General features: G+C 43.1%; 3 protein-coding genes and 2 long non-coding RNA genes across 10 annotated transcripts; 3 read left to right on the forward strand and 2 right to left on the reverse strand.

The window, feature by feature from the left end:
• The first annotated feature begins 1 nt into the window (after nucleotide 1).
• On the forward strand, nucleotides 2-13,255 carry mkrn4 (makorin, ring finger protein, 4). Of its 4 annotated transcripts, XM_086126507.1 has the most exons (9): nucleotides 2-148; nucleotides 4,289-4,417; nucleotides 4,509-4,777; nucleotides 7,286-7,350; nucleotides 7,426-7,667; nucleotides 7,739-7,846; nucleotides 12,201-12,300; nucleotides 12,382-12,463; nucleotides 12,566-13,255. In XM_086126507.1, the coding sequence occupies exons 1-9, from the start codon at nucleotides 108-110 to the stop codon at nucleotides 12,580-12,582; spliced, it is 1,053 nt and encodes a 350-aa protein (XP_085982633.1). In that variant the 5' UTR covers nucleotides 2-107; the 3' UTR covers nucleotides 12,583-13,255. The 4 variants fall into 4 exon arrangements, with proteins under 4 accessions (XP_085982633.1, XP_085982624.1, XP_085982643.1 ...); XM_086126498.1 differs by having other exon boundaries at nucleotides 12,382-13,255; XM_086126517.1 differs by lacking the exon at nucleotides 4,289-4,417 and having other exon boundaries at nucleotides 12,382-13,255.
• LOC147211374 (uncharacterized) lies at nucleotides 11,188-15,289 on the reverse strand. The gene is made up of 3 exons (XR_015102607.1): nucleotides 15,151-15,289; nucleotides 14,301-14,442; nucleotides 11,188-12,094 (listed from the first exon to the last, which is right to left on the reverse strand). It is a non-coding gene; the product is annotated as an uncharacterized LOC147211374 (long non-coding RNA).
• On the forward strand, nucleotides 15,071-20,430 carry fance (FA complementation group E). 3 transcript variants are annotated; one of them, XM_086126470.1, is made up of 12 exons: nucleotides 15,071-15,368; nucleotides 16,299-16,773; nucleotides 16,909-16,995; nucleotides 17,322-17,393; nucleotides 17,556-17,600; nucleotides 17,670-17,726; nucleotides 19,223-19,366; nucleotides 19,441-19,564; nucleotides 19,641-19,716; nucleotides 19,779-19,845; nucleotides 19,938-20,063; nucleotides 20,154-20,430. In XM_086126470.1, exons 1-12 carry the CDS (start codon nucleotides 15,157-15,159, stop codon nucleotides 20,256-20,258), a joined length of 1,590 nt encoding a protein of 529 aa, XP_085982596.1. In that variant the 5' UTR covers nucleotides 15,071-15,156; the 3' UTR covers nucleotides 20,259-20,430. The 3 variants fall into 3 exon arrangements, with proteins under 3 accessions (XP_085982596.1, XP_085982604.1, XP_085982613.1); XM_086126478.1 differs by having other exon boundaries at nucleotides 19,830-19,845; XM_086126487.1 differs by having other exon boundaries at nucleotides 19,283-19,366.
• Nucleotides 16,796-20,717, reverse strand: LOC147211376 (uncharacterized). Its single transcript, XR_015102608.1, has 3 exons — nucleotides 20,673-20,717; nucleotides 19,385-19,542; nucleotides 16,796-16,978 (listed from the first exon to the last, which is right to left on the reverse strand). It is a non-coding gene; the product is annotated as an uncharacterized LOC147211376 (long non-coding RNA).
• Nucleotides 20,670-23,453, forward strand: rpl10a (ribosomal protein L10a). The gene is made up of 6 exons (XM_086126537.1): nucleotides 20,670-20,817; nucleotides 21,937-22,008; nucleotides 22,084-22,164; nucleotides 22,770-22,918; nucleotides 22,994-23,166; nucleotides 23,237-23,453. Exons 1-6 carry the CDS (start codon nucleotides 20,813-20,815, stop codon nucleotides 23,405-23,407), a joined length of 651 nt encoding a protein of 216 aa, XP_085982663.1. The 5' UTR covers nucleotides 20,670-20,812; the 3' UTR covers nucleotides 23,408-23,453.
• Nucleotides 23,454-23,490: the final 37 nt, after the last annotated feature.

The following is a 23,490-nucleotide window of genomic DNA, read 5'->3' on the forward strand; positions in this document are numbered from 1 at the left end:
ACATAGTCGGAGGTGGAAGCGGGGCGGCTTGCACAGCAGCAACTTCAGCAGCGGGGACGGCAGCACACGCACAAGCACAAGCACAAGCACGTCGGCTGGCCGCGGACATGGAACGTTCGCGTTTGGCCCGTAATGGCAATATCTGCAGGTAAGTGCAAATCTAGCGAAAAATTGAGAATTGCAACAGGTAACTTTTACTCGTCGACAAACGGCAACCCTTGGCAACTATCCGTAGAAGGAAATGTTTCGAGGCGGGCGCAAGGCGGAAGTTAAAAAGCTGAGATGGACGTTGATGTTTTCTCGTGAGTGTAAACCGTTGTCGCGAATCTGTTCACGTGTAGTGACTGTAGTCTTGTAAATATCCACGCGCTTAAGTTTTGGGGACCCAACCAAAGCCGACTGTTGGCCAGGAGCACTAACTTTTGAATCTCAATAATTCCGTTGGCTAGTAAACAGTCGTGGAGGAATTGTTTTGTGTGCACGCGGCGCTTGCAGACAGAAGTCCATACCACACAAAGCTGGCGAGCCAGTTTGTTTTCCTATTTTTCGTTGTCGCTCACTCCATATGATTGCGCTCGTTGCTTTGGTGTCGCGCTGAAACTCTTATTTCCAAGATTCCAAAGCCCAAGCCTCGTACGTGTGAAACCTGGACTTTCAACGTGCATAACGGAGCAACCTTTATTTGTTGGCACATTCCGTTAAAAGCGTTGGTGTCGACGTGGATTCACTGACCTTAGATGTGATTATTTGACCGTGTTTTATGCAAGTGTGATTTCGGCTCGTCTTGAACAGGAAGAAAAGCTCATGCTCATTTGTTCTGGCTTTGTTTTCCAAAAGCTTTTCTAGTCATTTCTATTTTAACTACCGTGTTTAGTGGACCAGTGGTGGGAAGAGGGACTGCCGATACAAAACTGCGGTCAGGCCAGAGGCCAGCCTCCGCTGGCAAAATTTAAGTCAAGCCAGCCGACACAGTTCATACTCTGCCAGCGGCGTTGACCACCTTCGAAATAAAAGCTATCCAACTGATGCATGCACGTCAGTGGTTTGGATTTAAAAATAATCTTATCAAATAATTTCTTAGTGGTCAGGCAATGAGTTCACCCAGGGAGAATGAAAACTGTCTCAGAATAGCGCCAAGAAGTGTTCGGAAATTGAGATAGAAAAAAACGTTAATGTTGTTAACGCTACATCGCTGGTGTCAAACATATGGCCCCCGGGCCGGAACCGCCCCACCAAGGAGGTTCGATCAGGCCCGCAGAATAATTCAATGGTGAAAAAATGCATAAGACATGGAATCAATATTTTTAATAAGGTGCAATTCATGGGGCATCCGCTAGGAAACGGACTGATCAGAGTAGAAGACAACACTGTTTTGGTCAGAGAAGAAGACAACAACAGCCTCAGTCTGTCACTGAGACAGACCTAACACAGCAGACGCTATCAAGGACATGTGAATACTTTATTCGTTACACATTTAATCGCACTCTCCTTAGTTTGTAAGGTGTAGGCAGGGATTAATTAAATTTAGATTTTATATGCACATGTGTAAATGGTTTAAAAATTACTTTCTTTATAAATCTTGTTTTATCTTAAAGTCCGTTACTCTATTTTTCAATACCAATTACTTGTTAAAGTTTTGTGCCTTTGTACAATCAGTGGGATCCGTTGCAATGCATATATGTGAATGATAAAAGTAAATTGCACATTTGTCTAAGGAAATCTAAGGTGCTTCATGAAATGCTTTGTAAAGGATATGTTCATTAAATTTCAACATTTTCCTAATGGTCTGGTGCTTCTTTAGACCAAAACAAAGGAAAGACATAGTGTTTTGGTTATTTATAGCAGAGTATGGTATAATTTTAACGGTCCGGCCCACTTGACATCTACCGAGGCCGTATGTGGCCCACAATGTGAAATGAGTTTGACACGCCTGCTCTACACCAATGACTAAAATTTCACCTTATTTAAAAAAAAAAAAAAAAAAGTAAATAAATGAATTTTCATTATCCTGGAACCAGACCAGGGCTTGGGAACACTAGTACACCCCAGGTATCAACCCTACAGTACTTGCATTAGGATCTGATCTGGCATTTGGCAGCGGTTATTTTGCTGTAACCGGCAACTCGCAACCTGGTGTTATTTTGCCGTGAATCACACAAGAACTAAAAGTACAAATTCTGCCCCGTAAGAACTGGTTAGAAAGGTCTCCCCGAAGGTGATACTTTATTCAATCACTTCACGGGTTCAAATTCTGCTTTTATACCTTTTTTTTTAATGGAATTAGTTTACTATATTTACAATTTCTTGCAGCCAATCAGGAGCTGTAAATGAGCCATTTTGTTTTACCTGTTTATTGAAGGATTGAAAACGAGTGGAAAGATTTTGATTGAGCTTGTGAAAGAAAAACAAAAATAATTGGCAAAAATGATTAGGACAGCCCAACAATAAAAAGTTATTGTTCAGGTTATAATAAGCAAGGGGAAATAAAAGGTCAAATGAGTAAAAAAAGAGAGGAGTTGGGTTTTGAATAAAGTTCAAGAGTCTAACCTATGTGTGTATGTATGACGTATATTCATCACAACATAGTCACCGTACATAACAAACGTAGGATGTAAAATTAAATGTAAGAGTCATTGAAAATTAATGAATAACAAAGTGGGCAAATGCAAATAACAAGTACTACTGTGTTGGGAAAAGATAAACTGACAACAAACCTGTAATTATTAACTACCCAAAAAAATGGGTACGCCCTCAAATTATACAAGCATCGCAGTTAATTTGAGCCCCATCAAAACACCACAAATGGAATTAATATTTTTTAAGTTTGTCCAATAATTGCAAAGCATAGACATCTCAAAAAGCTTCTGTGGGCTGCCCATGTCACTTGTAGCCGGGTATTCGGCAGGAAGAGGCAGCTAGCGATAGCAAGTTTAACAAGGAGCTTCGGCTGGCTACTCCTGCCAACTGAATATGTTGCTATTTGGCTGCTAACTGCATTCTCGGCTCTATCATCACACCTCCACAGCAGTGAATAAGATAAACCTCTGACTTGTATCGTTTCTACGATGAGAATACTCGGAGAAATTTACAGAGGGGAAGCCGGAGAATCAATCCATTTTCTAATCCGTTCATCCCTCCGATTGGCTGGCAACCTGTTAAGGGTGTACCTTGCCCACTGCCCGAAGTTAGCCGGGATTGGGCTCCAGTATGCCCGTGACCCTTGTGAGGATAACGCGGTTCAGATGATGGGTGGGTGGATGGATTACTCATATTGGATTAAAAAAAAAAAAAAAATATTGCTTTGTGTCAAATCATTACCTCTTTCATGCACCCTGTAGCCTGATAACAGGATAAGATGTTGACTATAGTAACCGCTGTCCCTGAAAGGGTGAAGCCCTATATCAATATGTAAGATGATTGGCGAGTGAACAGTGCGACCAAGTGCTGGAAATTGTTGCGTCTTCTATTGGCATGTCAAACTCGTTGTGACTATCTAGCAACTATTTTTGTTTGCTCAAACAGGTTTGCTCAAACACGTTTTCAACCTGTTTGAGCAATCTGACCCATGGTTTAAAAAAAAAAAAAAAAAATATGGACATTACAAGTGCACTGAACTTGTCACCATTGTAATAAACGCGCCACAAAGTCAGCAGTAGGCATAATTAACAGAGACCAAGCCCTGCGCATGGACAATGTCATGTTACTGTGGTACATTAACATCACTGTAAAGAAGCTGCGTAGGAATGAAGAAGAGCGTCACCAGAGAGCAACGCCGTCCGCGCTTAAGCTTCATTGAGGTGCTTCACTGCGATAAACAGAAATCTCTTACCGGGTGGTAGCATCACCAAGCCCTGCTGTAGTGCTGTCCCTGCTTCTGAAATAACAAATTTGCTCCAATTGCCTTTATTAATGATATTTAAGAAGACACTGATCATGTTAATGGTTTCTCACAATGATTAGGAAACATAAATATGTATTAATATGCCACACTTTATTTCGATAAAACTGACGGTGGACAGCTTGGGTAGAAAATCACAATAATCCATTTCAGGTTAAATGTATTAAATCTGGCCTGAGGAAATATTTGGTTCACTCATGGTATTGTGCCCTTTTGGTATAATCTTAGCAGCAAGAGCTTTCAGCAATTTTATTTATTTATCCCCCCCCCCGCCCCGCTCCCGTCTCCTTTGATTGATGTCTGGTGTTGTGACTGGACTCCTTGGTTCAAATAGTTATCAGGTCTGGAAACTGCTTTACGAATGACCCACCCACCTCTGCTTTCTTGAAGGCATTTCTTGAATGGCTCATGCAGATATGGCTCGAGATGCTATTATCGACACGAATTGCCCACTCCACCGCCAGCTCAAATATGTCGCTACTACCAGAAAGGTGCATGCTGGTATGGTGAACACTGCAGGTAGTGAATGCTGCTTTTTGTTGGTTCCAGTCATGTCCTAAAAATGTCCATTTTATTTCAATTACTTACTAGAATTGTACTTCCCTCCAAGGTACATCCATGTCCCCCAATCTGAAGCTGGTGCAGATGTTGCAGGTCGAAGACTGTCTGTACCAACGATCTTCTCCTCCACATCCTCCTCCTCTTCCTCCTCCACCTCCACCGCAGCCCAACGTCCAGCTGACCGAAGGCGTTCCGAGACGTTTGCTCGTGCGCAGGCTGATGTGTCGCCAAGGCGGCGACGTGGCACTTTGGGGTCCGCGGTCAACTCAACAAATGTCACAGACACTGGGAACAGAAATGCTGAGAGACGATTACAAGGTGGGTGCCGTAACTCACGATTGGCTGCGTGCTGTAGAACGTTAGGTGTACTGAACCATTTGCAACGCTACGATACAGGGAGTGTTCCATTTCCCAAGTTATCGTTATGAATTCATCCTCGAGTCCATACTGCCACAAATCTGTCACAAAAATGCTTTCAATTACACAAAATCGATACATTTTGAAAAATTTCAAACACTTGAGCTATTGAAAATGAAAACAAAAAGAAGATGTTACTGACAGATTGTCAGTAAGTAAAATAAGTGATTTCACCCCACGCTTACCCTCAAAAAGGGGTGGGGAGTCGTGGACCCTAACCCAGTTGTCATCGGGCAGTCAGCGGGGTACCCCCAATCTGTCTGCCAGGCAATCGCAAGGTACACATAGACGAACAACCATTCATGGTCACAGTCACACCTAGGGACAATTTGGAGCGTTCAATCAACCTATCATGCTTGTTTTTGGAATGTGGGTGGCAACCAGAATACCCAGAGAAAACCCACGCAGACACCAGTTGAACATGCAAAAGTGCTGCAGTTAAATTATTTACAGCTGTCCAATAAAATGCTCTGTGCTAGATGCTAAAGTGCTATGTGCATTCAGTTACTCGCAATTAGGAGAGGGAGGGGCGTTCTCGAATGCGGACACGTCAGCCTGCGTCCTGATGGGAGCCACCCCAACATTGTATGTAGCAGGGGTGCCCATTACGTCGATCCTGATCTACCGGTCGATCTAAAACAGGTCCCAAGTAGATCCGAAGAGTGTCGAGGAGAAAAAAAACAAACAACCATTTGTGTGTCTTTGTACATGTTAGTAATATATATTTTTTTGTGTTAATGTACGCTGCACCCTAATCATCCTATCAGGCTCCTTTTCACAAAATAAATATTTTAAAAATAAAATAAAGCAGGTAAATCTTGAATTTATGGTGGCGCGTGATTACGTCACCGGAAGTTGTTTGCGCTCAGCAGTCTGCAATTGCAGCTTGTGATCAGAGCTGTTGCGCTCTATCTTTTATCGTCATTATTCTCATTCAGAGTTTGCTTCGTGTACAATTCACCGAGGGCAAAGAATAGGAACCTAGGAGGCAGGGGCGGTTCTGGATCAATTTCACTGAGGGGGCCGGGCTGGGGCCAGGGGTTTTGATGGGGGGGCACATTCAACCCAGGGCTAAAAAGACAGATTCGAAATCTTATTTGACTTTTTATTTCTTCAGACTTTGAAATTGTAGTCATAACATTACAGTGATGAGAAAAAAACAGTATTAGGAGGGCTAAAATGTCTGCAAGCGTAACAATACGTCTGTTGAGAATATTCAAGCCAGGGGATGATATGGTACCAGCCTGCCGGGGACAAAAATTGCAAATACACTGAAGCTAGAAGGCAATGTCTTATATATTGATCCTGTTAAATAAAAAGGGAGACTAAAAAAGTTACACACACGCGCGCACACACACGCACACACACTCACACACGCGCGCGCACACGCACACACGCAAATAGCACTCGTGTCGTGGTAATTTCCTTCTCTGCGGACTGTTTCTCATTTTCCCGCTCATTTTTAAATGGCGCAGCGCACTAAAGGGTCCGACTAGAATGTTAAATCACGCACTTTGGTTCCACCTTTCGCGTCGGCGACTCGGCACGGCTGCGTAATCTGCGCTCGGAGGGGGGGCCACAGGGGGGGCCAGAATCGGTGCTACAGGGGCACTGGCCCCCGTTGCCCCCCCCCCCCCCCCCCAGAACCGCCACTGCTAGGAGGGCCCAGGGAAGCACTTTAAAACGGTACGTGTGAGCTATGATAGTTAACAGGGTGCAAAAGTGCATCGCCATGCCTCAGTTTCAGGCTGTTTCTCATCATGGCGTGTGCGTGCGTGTGTGTGTGTGTGTGTGTGTGTGTGTGTGTGTGTGTGTGTGTGTGTGTGTCTGTAAGGGTAGATCCCGTGAGGTTAGTTGATCGAAAAGTAGATCTTTGGTCCAAAAAGTTTGGGCACCCCTGGTATGTAGTGTTTGTGAGGGGGACATGCAGGACTTTGTGAGTGGACTGGAAGGTTTGACAGTCGCCCAAAGTAGACCGAGCTGCAACAGGGTGTCCCACTAATGTTTGAGCAGACTTTGGTGTTACTTGGTAGGCAAGTGATATTACGCCGACTAAAACTGCGCCTCATGGTCCGTACTTATGACTTACGTGCCTTTTCTGTTTCTTTTGAGGACCAGAGATGTTGTTGTCCATTGAACGTGGTGTTTTTAGATATCAGTATCTTTCGAAATACAGCCACATATTATGTGGCCACAACTTTTAGAGTGACAAAAAAAAATGTAATCGCTATCGGCCGACCCTCCAGGCTACCGTATTGGTATCACCAACCGTTGAGGCAGCTCCACTACTTTTTTTAACAACTGAATCACAGAGGTCGAGTGTAATATGCCGATACAGAGTTGCGATTTGGTTTGACTTTTGAGGCAACCTAAGCGATGATGAAATTTCAGCGTACATCTCGTTTGCAGATGCTCACTCCCGAGTGTCGCCCAAGAGCTCTGAACAGTGTTCTACAAGTGTATGTGAAAAAGAGGTTTGTGTTTTAATCTCCATTTTTGTGTTCAATTGAACCCGACAAGATCAGGCTCATGTTCTGGTTTTTGGACAGGAAAGCCTTGCCGGCGGCACGGAAGCCACCGGTGGCGCTGCAGCCTCGTGCGCTGACGGTACGTTGGAGGCTTTCCTCCAGAGTCGAGATGTCATCTGTGGCATATGCATGGACAAGGTGTATGAGAAGATGGACCGCAGTAACCAGGTGTTTGGAATCTTGCCCAACTGCAGTCATGCCTTCTGCCTGCAGTGCATCATGACCTGGAGGAAAACTAGAGACCTCGGGTCTGATGTTGTCAAGTAGGTTTTCGTTTACACACGCGAATGCTTTCAAGCCTTTTGTGACTTCACAAGCGCTCTCTCTGCTTCAGGACCTGCCCACAATGCAGGGTGAGATCAGCCTTCTATGTGCCGAACAAATACTGGGTGGAAGGTCAAGCGAAGGAAAAACTAATAGCAGACTTCAAAAAAAAGTTCAGGTAAGCTCTTCAGTGCTCACCACGGTTACATTTAAGAACCTGATCTGAAGCTCAACTGTTAAATTTGTGTGGGTCAAGATTTAGGGGTAAAATGAGTCCTAGATTTAAAAAAAAAAAAAGCCAGAACTCAGGTTTCATTTTGAATTCAGAATGCTGTTAATATGTTAATTACGCTGTCCCTGTGAAGAATTGTCTAATATGATGCCAGTCCTCTGCCTTGCATGCTACCTGCTAACAGGAACTGCTTTGTATATGCTGGCAACAACCACCGGAATACTTTTCAAAGGGATTTTTATTCGGCAAAAATTTGCAGTCTTTACCATTTGATGCTGACAGCCTAGCAATCAGTTTTAAACAACGTGGGGGCCTCATTTATTGAAGGGCGTCGAAGAGCTTTGAAATGCATTCGTACGACTGAAATTTAGAGTGTGCCTTAGTACAAATCCGTATTCATCAAATATGCGGGCACCTGTAATATGCACGCCAATATTGATCGGATTGGCCAATATTGGCCATTTGATGCAAAATCTGTTACCTGCTCTCATGTCATAATTTGCCGATCGGTCAATGGCGTCATTGATGGGATCCACGAAATAAGACATTACAGGAAACACAATTTCGGTCATTCCATTCTGCCATCGTGTTTTGTGTGAATCTGAAAGCGAAACTATTTTTAGCCTTGCCGCGATTAATGTGAACAGACTTTGCTCTGGGGGGCCCGAGTTATGCCTCTGCGCCTTCAACCAACCAACCAATCACAACGTGATAGCGTTCGTGTAAGTTTGTGAATGAAATATCCGGGGGGAAAAAACATTTTGTTGAAGTCAAAAAAGAAGACGGCTTTTTTTGACCGAAGCGCTACTCTTCAAGCAGCCAACCTCCCGCAATCAACCAGTTACCGCACGTGCAGACACATGCGTGCACGGATGCCATGATGAGCAACAGCCATAATGGACCCTAACTTGCACGAAAAATAAAGTAGATACAAGACGAGACTGAATTTGTGAACAGGAAATCACTGCCTACCTTAGTGGGAGACCTGAAGCGAAGGCAGGGACGCACTTTTGTTGCGTCTTCAGTGCAGAAACGGCACACCGTAGCTTGCGTGGACCGTTTTAGAATGCTTCTCCTGGCGCTCCAGATTCCCCTTCTTTGCCAGTGCCATCGGTGAATTGCAGATTATTTTGTAGGAGACTAATAATGATAATAAAAAGATATATTGCAATAGGTCTGATCGTAACCTGACCGCTAACAACTTCCTGTTATGCAGGTCATGCGCCACCGTAGGTCAAAAGTGACTTTTTTTTTTTTTTTTGGTGGGGGTCTGTGAGAAAATGAAGCCGTTTACGGTGCATTGTACACTAACACAGCAATTTACAACATTGATAACACGCACCAATTTTTTTCCCGACACCCTTGCGGTTGACTTGGTAACGCTCCGCGGACTGCCGGTCAACCGTGATCGACTGGTTGCGCTCGCCTGAGCGACAGTATGTGTGTGCTTTCATTTTAGCATCTCTTTAATGAAGACCTCGAACAGTGACTATTAAATAACCTTCATCACAAGGTGGAAGTTCTGTGAGACTTTTGTGGCGTAGGGCGTGAACTTTGCGAAGATTCGCCGGGTGCCAAGTCTCACACGAACATCAGGTTTTGGTTAGGAGACGCGACAGTCCAATTAGCCAACCTCTGAAATTGTAAGCGGGATCGCTGCTATATTTTATGGACAGTAAGCGTTTTTGTCAGTAAGATTAGCGAGCGGGGAAGATGATATGCTGATAAAATTTTTAATATTGGGGCCAAGCGTTCTGATATTTGCTGCGGTTGACGTAAGTAGAGAGAGATGTTCACATAAACTTTGAAGATTGATTGCAGTTTTATGACACAGCGCGACGTGCGATGGCTCATTGCCTCACGTCTGAAGCGACAGTGTTTGGAAAGTAGCGATCATCATCGATGAGAAAGAGGCATTGAACTGTTTTCTCTTCTGACTTTCTCACATTGTCCGGACTTGTCATAGAAAACAAACCTCAGCTTTGGCTTAATATGAAAGTCTCGCACGTAACTCACACAAAGGCTCATGCGGGGTAGGTGGATAGGCGTTGTATCTATAATTTCACTGTTCTTCCACAAGGCTTTGTGTGTGTGCGTGCGTGCATGACAAATGGTTGGAGCAGTGCATAAATTTCAGCACATTCTCACAAATCCAAATGGATGAATCCCAAACCTTGCCTGTGAATGTTCCTTATTCCTACGCGTGGTCGAGAGGCAAAAATGCTACTTCTTCCCATTCGCTAAAATCTCACCTACAAATAGCCCAAAATTGTTTCTCGGCATGAAAATAGGTTTCTGTCGTGTGCAATTTTAAATTGAACTATTTTCTTACAAGTCAGGTTTTTCAAATTGGGAGAGCATTGTGCCAGCCATTTTTGACCATTTTGACAAATTTTTGAAGGCCAACAGAAAATTTAGTTCTCGAGCAATATAAGCATGGACCCTACCAAAAGAAAGCTTTAACCCTCTTCTTTCTTCAGGGGAAAAAAAAGTACATTTCTACATTTTACCTTTCCTTAGTAAACACCAGTTGAACATTTGTAAATTTCTCATTTCCAAGAAATGTTTTAGTTATTTATTTTTTAATTAAAAAACCACCAAAAGCGTGTTTATACGTTTTGGCACTCAATGATGGTGTTTTTGCAAATCAAATGAGTTAAAAAGGATCTGTCATGTAAAATCAACATTTAGCCATGTTAAAATGCTAGTTCCTCACCCGAAGCACCCCATGCCCCCAAAGGGTGATTTCCTCCATTCAGCCATCTCTGAGCATTCTTGTTCTCTAAGCACCAGCTCAGCCCAATTCAAGAAAATGATTGGGTCCTCAGTCCACCCCTGTACGGCCCCTGCAGACTGAACACATGCCCACTTTCTCAAGCAGCTATCAGGACGCCCAACAAGCGTATCTGGGAAAGGGGCGCTATGAGCGGTCATTTCTCAAGGACTGCCTGATAAACTTTGGCCAGCAGTTTTTTTGCGAAAAACAATGTTTATCAGTTTAAACATAAAATGTGCCAAATACAATGCTGATTGATCACAAACCTGAAAATTGATATAAAAATATTCACAAATGCTACTATTCCAACTCGCGATGGAGTCGCGTATGAGGCTGAGCCCACAGTGGCAGAGCAATTAGGTCAAGATTCTGGAAGTGACGTGAGGAGTCCCCGCAAGTCAAAATCCAGAAAACAGAAAGCCAAATTCACCTGAGGATGGCGGACACTCGGACGGTTTTTGCCCCAACAAACATTCACTAAAATGTCAAAATAATGACCAAGACCTGAAGAGAGCCTTAGTACTCACCCCATTTATTCATCTTATCAGCAAACAAAACAAAAAAGTTGATTTGCAGGCAGGTGAGAATCCCTTTAAAACTGGCACAATATCTACAATCAAACCTGCTGGAGAGGCCAGAACTGTAAGTAAATCAAACCGCTAACTAAATGATGACATCATGTAAGCATTACTGCACAAACGTTAGCGTCGTTGACAAGCATGATATGTCGGACATATTTTGTTGTGTGATAGATGCACTTCATTGTGACACACATTACCATGTGCATGAATGAATAGTACATCAATGATGTATAAAGATTGATACACGACTTTGAATCGAGGACGCAAGGCTCAAACGCTATGTTCTTCTATCATTGCCACAGCTGACTTTAGGGGGAGAGGGACAATTGTATTACTTTTAAAAAATAAATTACCATACTTTGCACAATCAATACTAATGTCCTACAATCAAATGCGTGTACGTATGGCTTGAGTGCAACAGTGACAACGTTTTCTAAATTCTAGAGAGGAACACTAGATTGTGGTTCATCATGTATGGGGAGAGATTTGTGTCAAAATTAGTAACACGGGTGCATCCAAAATTGTCATGTTTGTCAGATTCACAAATACATCGGCAACCCCCCCCTCCTTTTTTTTTTTGTCCGTCTCATGACTTATTTGTAAATATTCAATTCTGTGTGTGACGTGGCAAATGTGCATTTGTGGATCCATAGACACACCCATTCATTTTTCACACAAACGTCAAATCATTTTAAGATCTACACACACACACACACACAGGTCTCAGATATTCGGATGTTAAAAGATCATCCCTCCTCCGTCCGCCAAGAGGCAGTGTTGCTGTCTCCCATCGAACGGAGCGAGCCATCGCCAGTTTCTCGTTTTAAAACTTGGAATCTGAAAAACAGAAAATGAGCCAGAATTTCATGCGCACACCCCGCCTGATTCCGAATGGGTTGGTGAGGAACTGAAATGTACATTTTCTTTGCTTTTCAATGTATAGTAAGCAAAGCTGCTCTTACTATGTCCGCTACCAATACTGCCCCTTTGAGACGGAGTGCCTCTACCGGCATGACAGGTCTACACACCACAGATCATTCCTGGTACGTATGCTTTGCTGAACATGCCGTGCGCTGTTGCCACCACCTGAACGTGCCCTTGCGCTTCTCTTTTTGCCCCATTAGTGTAATACAGATGATGACGATGATGACGACGACGATGATGAAGAGGACGATGATGAAGAGGATGATGATGAAGACTACGATGGTCTGCTCAATTTCTTCATAGCCATGACTCTTCTTCGTGCTGACGGGGAGGATGATGATGATAATGATGATGGTGACAATTTTGACTTTCCTTTTTTCATAGCGGGGTATGGCTTCTGAGCCTCCTTTCCCTTCCCACGCAATTTTCTCCATGTGGAAAATGGTCCTAGAATGAATTGTCACCACACGACGATGTGGCTATGTTATGATACGACTGACTGTCCCACTTGGATGTTTTTTGGGGGGTTGGTGGGGAGGGGGGGGGGATAGGCGAGTCTCAGTTGTTACTTAGTAGGTCATGTGACTGACCTGCTTTCCCTCAACCAGAGAGAAACTAACCTGAATTGACTCTCCTGCAGTGGACAGCTTGAAATAAATGGTGCACACTGCTCAGATAAACTGTCTGGATAGGATAAATCTAACGACAAATTCAAAGGCTACTTCTTCCAGCTGGTTTTTTCCCCCTTTCTTATTGCAGACATTGACACCTTGCACATTTTTCTCTATGCCTCTCTCATTAGATTTAAGTGCTCATAACTGAGTTTACCAGATAAATGTTTTTAAATGTTACGTGGATGGACCCTTTTAAATTGTCTAAAGATAAAAAGTGTACTGTGCCCCTCTTTGGTTGATGTCCAATCCTGAATATTCCTGCCTTGGTGTACCCTGATGATACTCTAACCTTGTTTTGGCATAACTGAAAATTAGATTTTTTTTTTTTTTTTGTCTTTTAAAACAAGTTGTACTCGTACATTGAAAATAAACCTTATTTCAAAGTTTGCCTCACTGAAAATGTTCTGCACTCCTTTACTGATCATTTGAATTGGATGCTTCATTTTCTTCATTTCCCTTTCTGCAATGGCTCTCGGGCATTATATTCGCCGTATCACCTTAAACAATTCACAACTCTTGGGTACCAGCATGACTATCAATATAATAAAGTAGTAGCATAGTAGGTAGTGTTCAAAGGCAAAGTCCTCGATATAAGTAATTAGTGTAAGCCACTTAAACGCTACACAAAGTTAAACATTATCCATGTTGAAAAATGTACCTGTGACACAACCCTGGATACTTGGAAGTAAATGGATAGATGAATGTGTTAAATCAAAGCTCTTGACAAAGAATGTTTAATACCACTAAAATAAGATGGTAGTGATAGTCATTGATGATGTTTTGGATGAAATTTAAATGTTTTTGTATTTTTTAAAACTCAGATATAAAGGTCAAAATCCCTATTTGTCTTTCTATCTCAACGTCCATGGTGTAATTCTGAGACAGTTTGTATTCTCCCTGGGTGAACTCATGATGTCCTGATAGGTTGATTATTTTTAGTTATCATATATTTGCTTATCATTAATGTTATTATTAATGTTATATTGATATTAAGTGATTGAGTGATTAATTATGCTCGCAAAGAAGAAAGCTTATGCCTGACATGATAAATTAATTATGCTTGCAAAGAAGAACGCTTATGCCTGCAATCATTAATTGACTATGCCTGCAATGAAGAACGCTTCTGCTTTTAAAAAAGATATGTTCTTCATTATGTACTCACATTTATCCATTATATACTCACATTTATAATCAAGAATGCTTGGTGCACTGTGTGGAAGTTTAGGGACGCAACCACCTTTCCGAGGACGTGGTTGGGAAGAGATACGTGTTAAGACTAAACAGTGAGCAAGGTTGGACAGTTGAATGGAGCCATCAACACCAGCTGCAACGTGATGTTTTTGTAACAATTGCACACATGTACGTAATTTACACTCACATACACACACATAGTCGAATAAGTTCAGTGTGTGTTCAACAGCCCCCGCCCTTTAGGTTGGACACACCTATGTAGTAGATTTCCCAATAAATGAGGAGGTGAAGGGGGAGATAGTTAGGGTGACGTGCCGAGAACTGAAACCGAACGCTTCTCCTCGTTCCCTCCTGGTACCAGAATTGAGTCTCCTGTCTCCTCCTTGTGTTTTATTCCTGAGGGTCAAATTGGACAAACCGCAGAGAAGTTATTCTATCACATTTTACTACCAAGCCACTGATGAGCATGCATTATTTGGGCTGCTTTTATTTTCAAGCTGGTAAAAGAGGAGACGGGACTGCATACATTGTTTGTTTTAAAACTACCCTTATCTCAAAGGAGATCATCTTTTCAACACCATTCCTTTTTAGCAGTCTTCTTATTCTCTGTATCACTGTCTATTGACCTCCCCATAACACCACTCCTTTTATTAGTGAGTCATCAGAGTTTTAGTTCATCGGAATGTGTGCGCGTGCATGTGTGCCAACTTAAATCAATTAGTATTCTATTTTCAACAGCAACATTTTTAGTTTAATTTAAAAAAGTCACCATCACATCAGGATTCGAAAGCACAACCCATGTCCCGAGTTTTAACAAAATGACATCTCGGGTGCAATTGGATTATTTTATTTCGTTCTGTACCAATATGTACATATAAACATATTTGATGACTGGACCGCACGAGTTGTAATTGTGGTGTTTTTATTTCAACAAATACGACAGAAGTGCAGCGCCACGGCCTATTAACTAAGTGTCCACACGGTGGCAGACGATGTACACATGCGCAGTGTAGATGGCGGCAGATTCTGTTCCTTAAATTAACCTCGCCTACTACCAACGAATGCCAAAGGGCATTTGGGCAGTACCTCTGTGGTCGAGCTCACCTGGATATGAACGCTGGCCAGTTGCTGAGTCGCTTTGACGGTCAGTGGAAGCTTTTGGCTTGGTCGCTGTTCTCCGGGTTTTCCGGCGCCCACAGAGCGCTGGAAGTCTTCAGGCGGCAGCAGCGGGCCGGCCCCGAGAGCTCACTCTCCGACTTCATCGAAACACTTTGTCGAGATGAAATCAGCTGCCCGGGGATGGATGGGGCACCCTTTACCGTGTAAGTCCCCGCTGGTGGCAGCGAGTCAACAGTTACATTCGCTTTGTTATGCTGCTCTCAAAGGCGAAGAGACGATGAAGAAAATAATACTTTGTTTGGCGGATGGTTGTTGTGGGAGAGTTGCGCAAGTATGCGAAAAGAATGCGCACAACTGGCGTTTGTTGGAGCTACACAACCTCCATTTTTAAAACGAAATTTCCCATAGATAAAATCATAATCGAAATAATGAAGTCCGTAGTGTCACAACCGTGTAACCTCACTTTACTATACGAGACTGTACTGTAAACACAAACGGCACAATACCATACACGTCTTCAGTATAAATACTACGGTGGCCGACAGGGGCAAACGCAGGAATGATTCACAATAAGTTGTAAGCAAAAGAGATCATCATGATCAGATCATCAGCAAGCTCTGCAGAAGCCTGACATTGAACCTGTTCATTTGAATCAGGTGTGTTGCAACAGGGAGACTTGGAAAACATGCAGGGCAGCGGCCCTCCAGGACCTGAGTTTGACACCTATGCTCTAAATTGTCCCTTGGTGTGAGTGTGAGCACGGATGGTTGTTCATCTCTGTGTGCCCTGCGCTGAGCTGGCAACCGATTCAGCCTACCCCAGCTGTCTTCGGGCAGTAGCTACTGCGGGCTACTGCCCGAAGACAGCTGGGGTAGGCTCCATCACACCCGCGACCCTTGTGAGGATAAAGCGGTTCAGAGTATGAATGGATGGATATTCCAGTATTTGCAGAGTTTGGCCGTTTGCAGCATTTTTTTACTTGCAGCGTTTATGTTTTGTGCGTTTTGATTTAGTTTGCATGTGTGTGTTTGTAGTTTTTTTCGTGGCATATCTGAAATTCAAATTTATCCATTGCAATATTGTGTCAGTTGTTTTTGCAAATTTCTCACGGCCATTTTCCCCCTCACATGCAGTCAACCTCTGGTGTGGCTCTTTCCACCACTGTTCCAGCAAAACTTGCTGACGTTCATCTACCTGGTCCACTCGCGGTTCCACAAAGCTGCTGTCCTCCGTCTACTCCGGTGTCTTGGTCGGGGGCCCCATCCCGACCCGTGGGTCACCGCATGGAAGAAGCAACTGGAAAGAACCTTGGGCTGTCCCATGGAGGAACCCCTTTACAGCCCAGCGTGCGCTCGGCGACTAACGGCACTGTCACGGCGAGTGGGTGGTGAGACCGGTGGGTGGGCTCAGTGCTCTGGCCTTCCAGCAGAGGAACCTCAGACTGCACCTGTTTTGTCTGAGGCGGGAACTCACAAGAAAAGGAAGGGCCATTTTGATGCTCTAAGTAATGAGGATGAAGAAATTCAGCTGCAGAAGAAACGAATGAGGACGGATGAACACACCGCTGGGCGAGCACATGATCACGAGCCTCTGCTCGAAAATATGACGGTAAAGAAAAACAAGAGACAAATTTGTTCATTCAGCTGTCATCTTTTTAATGGTCTTTCTGCAACTGGTTAAAGAAAAAGGAGTGAACACTTCTTGCTGCAATGGCAGCCACCAACGTTGTAACACTTTTCACAGATTGCAGAGGAAGTGGACATGGATGCTTCACGTGAGATCCCAGGGTCGGAAAACTCCCACAATCATCTGCCTGAAAAAAATACTGTGGTAACAATAACTTGACTCCAATGCACGTTTTCCAATTATGGAGAAATTTGAAGATTAGACACTAGGGCTCTGCAATTATGGAAAATAATCAAAGTGTAATCACACTGGGACTTGAATCTTCTTTTTTTAAATTATTTTCAGCAGGAAATGATTCTAAACCTTGGACATTCTCTGTCTCCAATGCACTCTTTCCTCCTGCCTCATTGCTTTTGTACCACCTTATTGCTAGTTGCGCATGAGTCAGCGATGATAATAGTCCATCTGGAAAAAAATGATTGAATTATTCAATTCATTCTTTCAATCCGACTTGTGACTTTTGTTCCTAGATGGCAGTAGAATCAGAAACGGATGCAGCAGAACAGGGCAACACCCGGGATCCTCTGCCTGAACACATGAAGGTAAAGATGGATGCATTTAAATCCATCAGTTTGACCAAAGTTCTTTCAGTAAATGATGAAGCATGATGATTGGACACCCTCTTTGGTACTTTGCTAACCACAAATTTTCATAACTCCAGTTCCTACTGAGCAGATGTGTTGTCTTTTTATGTGCTCACTCAGGCGTCTATTCTTGAAATCAAGGAATTACTCCAAAGTCAGACCGAGGTATGAAGCCCATTGGTTTTCATCGTCTACACTGTAAGTTTTTTGTGACTGTGTTTTATCCTTTTACAGTGGGACCACCGCTCTCTTGACATGTTTGAAGTGCTGAATAACTGTAATGCCACTCAAGTATGTACTGTACTAGAAACCATTTTACACGGAAAGCTGCCACATGTGAGATCAAAGAGTAGCTCTGGCATTTATCTGCCTGTGCCTTTCAACCCAGCAAAGCGAAACATTGCCATGTCTGTATAGGTGTGTTCACACGGCAACTTTTGCTCCGGTGCAGCACCGGGGCTGCCCCCGTAGAGCGTTCACACGTGGAAAGTTACACTGGTGTAGCCCCTGAAAACAGCTTAAACCAGAGCAAATTTAACCCTGCTCCGGAGGTGGTTTAAAAATTTACTCCGGAGTAAATGCTAGTTTGCGGGGCAGCACCGATATAAAATGGTACGTGTGAACGCTACAGGAGTAGACTCGCTACGCATGAGAAGAGTTGATTACATACGGGTAGAATGTGTTGCTTTCGTGCTCTGTTGTACTTCCGTCATCTTTCCTTTTGTAGGAGACTGGACTGTCTCGGAGTTGTTTGTGTAGTTTGCTCCTCTGTTGTGTGTTCACCCCCGCCCCCCATAGACTTATTTTGTGATTTCCTCTCGTGATTTTCTGTTTGGCGCATTATGTTTGCTTTTCTGACTGTCATTGAAGTCATTGTTGATTTACTTTTTTGGGGGCGGTCATTGAACGCCTCTCGAGCAGAGAGCATGGAGACCGAGAAGGAGAAGCACGTGCCTGTAGTTGCTTGAGTTTAACAAATTAATAAGGTGTATGTTTTAAAAAGAACCAACACGACAGCTCTTTGTTTTATTTACATATTAATACAGAACTATCGTATCGCACGGCTGCAGAAACTGCCGTGTGAACGCAAGTGGGGCTGCACCGGGGTAAACACGCTTCGCTTTAGTCAGCAGCTTTTTACGTGTGAACGCTCCACAAAATTTGCTCCGGTGTAAGATATATCGCAACAAAATATGTCGGTGCAGCACCGATGCAAATGTGTGCCGTGTGAACACCCTATGTGTGTTTTTCACACAGCTGCGACGGCTTTCCGCAGTCCTATCCTTGTAGAACAGCAAAAATTGTGTTCAACACAACAGGGCAAGAGAAGTGAGTCTCAGGTGTTAAACTTCAAGCCCTGGTCCCAGCTTTCCACTATTACCCTTTGCACCGCTGCCGTGCCCCATCTGTAAAGCAACTGATACTACTTCCAAAATGGGTTATTTTGAGGGTTCACTTTAAACCCGTACCTTTTGTTCTGAACATCAAACTGGCAAAAGATAGCTTTATATGTCGTGGGCATCATTAGATTATCTGTCCACATGTGTTACGCCACCATTTGTGCTCAAACATTTGTTCCCTCTAAATGCTGGATCTATGGGTTACCTGTCTGATGTGGCCAACCTTGTTGAAAGATGCTCAATGGGAAATATGCCCCCAGCTCTCAGCCCCCATTCCGTGTTGGTATCTTTCACACAGGGCAGTGACACAGGAAATCACCAGCCACAGTACCTTTTTGGAGCCTTTTTGACTCCGCAAATGCCACATGTTGTTCTTTTGTATACAAGGTGCAAGTACTGTGTGGCGAATTGAGTTTGTCCGACTTAGCAGAGCACGCTCTGCCGCAGCTTTGCAACAGCATATTGGCTCTGTCGCCCGACCTCAGCTTCAGCACTGCATCGACGCTCATCAAGAATCTACTGCTGCCGAGGGTATGTGTCACAACTCACTTCTTAGGGTCACTGTGCAATGAAGTGCATGGCTTCACAGAAGTCGCTGTCTGCAGGTGCTGGCCCTCTTCGAGCCGGCATCCAGATGCCTGGTGAGTGCTGTGATGTCATTCTGCAGCCGTTACACCAGGTCAATGTGCCACGGTCTGATTGGCCCGCTTTTAGAGCAAGAGAACTTAGGTGAGACTTAAAAAATAGAAAAGATGCTGTTGTGAATCGGGAAGTGTCTAATAATTGGAGCCATTCGTTCTTTTAGGGAGTGCACAAGCTGAGCTCCTGAACAAACTGATAGAAGGCTGCCTGGATTCTCACAACAGGCTGCTTGTGCTTCAGTAAGACAAAACATTTCAACACTTTATTTTTTAGTATTGTCTGACCCCTCTTTTCCTTCCAGGATGACACTGAAAATATCATGGAATGAGACTCTGCTTTCTATTATTCACAGCTTGCTGGATTCTGAGGTTGGCAGATGTTTTTGCGTGGCAAGTGGCATCTCACAGTCAAAATGTGTCATGTTATATGTAACATGTCGGTTTTGTTACTTTTTTTGCAGCCTGACATGAATGAAGAACTGTTCACGCAGTTGATTGAACAGTTAGTTAGCCAGGCCCTGCTATTCACAAAATCTGTCAATTTTGCAAAAATAATGTTGACTGTTCTCACAAAATATGGCAACCTTGTAAGTATACAAAACATTATTGTTTGAATATTTGACAGTTTCTTTTAACAAGTAATTTTTTAAAACCAATATTCATGTTTTATTTTCCAGGTACCTGCTTCACACAAACAATCCCTGTCTGGTTGCCTGATGCTAAATGAGACATTCCTAAAAAAGTCACTTCAAGCAGTGTTGAAAAGAATCCCAGATGCATAATACAATACAGTTATTTATGTTTATATTGCTATATACAAAACTGTTGTTATTGCATATACTGCAGATAGCGTATACTTCACTTTTTTGTTGTTGATGGTTGTGTGCTGTATCCTTTGCTGCACTTGCAAAAGTACACACGTCACTTATCACCAATACAGTACAGTTGACTGAATATCGTTGCAGAATTTCTTGTTTTGACAACTAAAGATTTTTTATTCATCGTATTCAGTTTTATTTTATTCTATTTGTGTTGCTTTTCTTTTGGCACAAAAAAGAAAACCCATCAAAACAAATATATTGTATCACTATTTAATATATAAATCTGAAATTATTCTAATGCATTCTATTTATTTGGTGGGAAAAAACGATAGAATAGGAGAATAGAAAAGTTTTAAAGACTAATATTATAAATACCTAATCATAACCGAACTCCTTGGATGAATCCCCGTTTCAGGCGTTTGATGATGACGTAAAGTCCGGCAGCTTTTATTTGACGCAATTTCCCCCAGCTCTTCCTTTCTAGCGTAGCGAGGCCAGAGGGACAAGCCGCTAAAATGAGGTACCGTCTCTTTCAGTAAATTCATGACAAATTGAAATAAGGTTTGTACTAGTATTTAGCCGTATATCATTATTCAACCTAAATGAATCGAATGTGAAACGTTTGATCATTTCGTGTCATCATAGCACCTTGTGACCGTCCTGGGGACACCTAGCACTTAATCGTTGCGCTGCACGAACTTACGTTTCAAGATCTAATCCTCGTGCATCCATTATCATCCGACACATTTAAGATTACTATTTGGCGTCTAAATCATGGAACATTTGTTAGCCATCACTTTTTTGACTATATAAGTGCAGTTTGTGTGTTTCTGTGGGACTGGTTCGAAGCTCTTGACGAGCTACGTTTTTCCATTTCAAGTCAACGGTGAAAACACAATTGGAAAAATGCAACAACGATAAATACTCTATATGATTCTGTAATCAATAAAAGGGTCAATTCTGATCCCGTATATGGTGTTTTTTTCAAAATGAAATTTTAACATGTAGGAAGACAGCCAATTTGTGTTTGTGTCCATTTAGCTGCTATTAATACTATCAAGGATAGATTTATTAAGTAGCATCTTAATCAAATGGAGAGTATTGTCTCCCACGGAATAAAAGAGACACATCTAATCAATCTCGGGTCGTCATTCTTGTAATCCTACACTACATGCAAGTGTGAATGATGATGATTTTAAACTCATAACTCAATGCAGAAATTTCGTTAAAGAAAGTTGCGTGTTCACCTCACATTTTTAGTCTGGGTGCTTTGGCTCTCTTGTGTGCCATGTGTGTCATAAGTGCAGTGGGACGTTATCCATATTCACTTCATTTCTGAGCCTATTATACTTTGTTCATCTGTACACTAGCAATGTTAAGTGAAAGGCAGCTTAATTAAATGCACTTTCATCAGATGGCAGAAGTCAAGTCAACTGTATTTATAGAGCCCTTTCAAGCAGCCATCGCTGCATACAAAGTGCTGTACATGGAGCAATTTAACATGCACAATAAACAGTAAGACAAATTGGTAATAAAGGCGGTAGAAAGCAAAGGCTGCAAAAAAAGTAACAAGTAGAAGGTGCAACGAATCTGAGTATCTCCCATAATTTATGGTTAACTCTGCGAATTTGTGTCATAGTAAGGTTTCCAGAGACACCTTGTATGAGGCCGTGAGAGAAGTCCTGACGGGCTCAAAAACTAAAAAGAGGAAGTAAGTTTTCAGAGCAGCATTTGTCTTTGCCGCTGACTCTTCTACATGGCTAATGTGTGTGTGTTGCTTTGTTAGGTTTGTGGAGACTGTGGAGCTGCAGATCAGCCTGAAAAATTATGATCCCCAGAAGGACAAGCGTTTCTCCGGCACTGTCAGGTTGGACCATTTACTGTCTCACCCAACCTTGTCCATGTTTGTGTCTGGCTCTTGTCGGAATGTTGGCTAAAGAAGTAAGGTGGTAGTGTATAGACTTTTTTTTTTAAGTTCTGACAGGCCAGGCACTTGCATGGAGAAGTAGTTTGGGTAGTCTGCCTGAGTTGATCCAGTCTCGGCAGGCGGACCCCTACCCTGGGTCTTAAAACATGAGGGGAGGCTTTGATGGGCTGAGCTTGGAGGTTTTTTTTGCTCACGACCTTCTAGCCGACCAATGTTCGCTATATTATGAATGAAGACTCCTGGGTATGGCGGTATGGTAAGACTTTTAACATTGAAAATGTTAAAGTTGTGAATTGGATTGAACCTTGTGTGTGTGCTCTGAGTAGTGGCAGTGTTGACCTATAAAGCAAATCTTAAATTATTTCCAGAGGTGATGGATAGCAAGTAACATAAGGTTGCCAGCACCCTTCATTTTTGAGGAAGTAAAGTGGAGTGTTTACCTTTTAAGTACATATTGGGAGCATAAAAGAGTTATAAGATGGAGTAAACCCTGATGCAGTGCTGTTGCAGTTCTCCAATTCTGACTTGTGACTCTTAATGTCTAGGCTGAAGACTCTTCCCAGGCCAAAGTTCTCAGTCTGCCTTTTGGGAGACCAGCAGCATTGCGATGAGGCCAAAGCCGCCAACCTTCCGCACATGGATGTGGAGGCACTCAAAAAGCTCAACAAGAACAAGAAACTGGTTAAAAAACTTGGTGAGGACTCATTCACAGCTTGCACCGCTAAATGTTTTGTCTCCCTGGAATCTTGACCATTTGCACCTCTTCCAGCCAAGAAGTATGACGCATTCCTGGCCTCAGAGTCTCTGATCAAGCAGATCCCTCGTATCCTGGGCCCCGGGCTCAACAAGGCCGGCAAGTTCCCCTCGCTGCTCACCCACAATGAGAATCTAAACACCAAAGTGGACGAGGTCAAATCCACCATCAAGTTCCAGATGAAGAAGGTAAGATGAGCCACAAACGTCTTACGTGGCAGCCTCTCGCAGCACTTCATCCTGCGTTGGTGCGCCTCAGGTCCTCTGCCTGGCTGTGGCCGTCGGACACGTGAAGATGACCGAGGACGAGCTGGTGTACAACATCCACCTTGCCGTCAACTTCTTAGTGTCGCTGCTGAAGAAGAACTGGCAAAACGTGCGTGCCCTGTATGTCAAGAGCACCATGGGAAAGCCCCAGCGCCTCTACTAAAAGATGAGCTGTTCTATAAAAAATAAAAATGTGGACTTTCCAACCATGTTGGTGTGTAGTGCTCATTTTACCGTGCTGAAACA

Source organism: Hippocampus guttulatus, chromosome 1 (assembly GCF_054856545.1).
Source record: "Hippocampus guttulatus isolate MCC_2025c chromosome 1, RoL_Hgut_1.0, whole genome shotgun sequence".
Lineage (NCBI taxonomy): Eukaryota > Metazoa > Chordata > Actinopteri > Syngnathiformes > Syngnathidae > Hippocampus > Hippocampus guttulatus.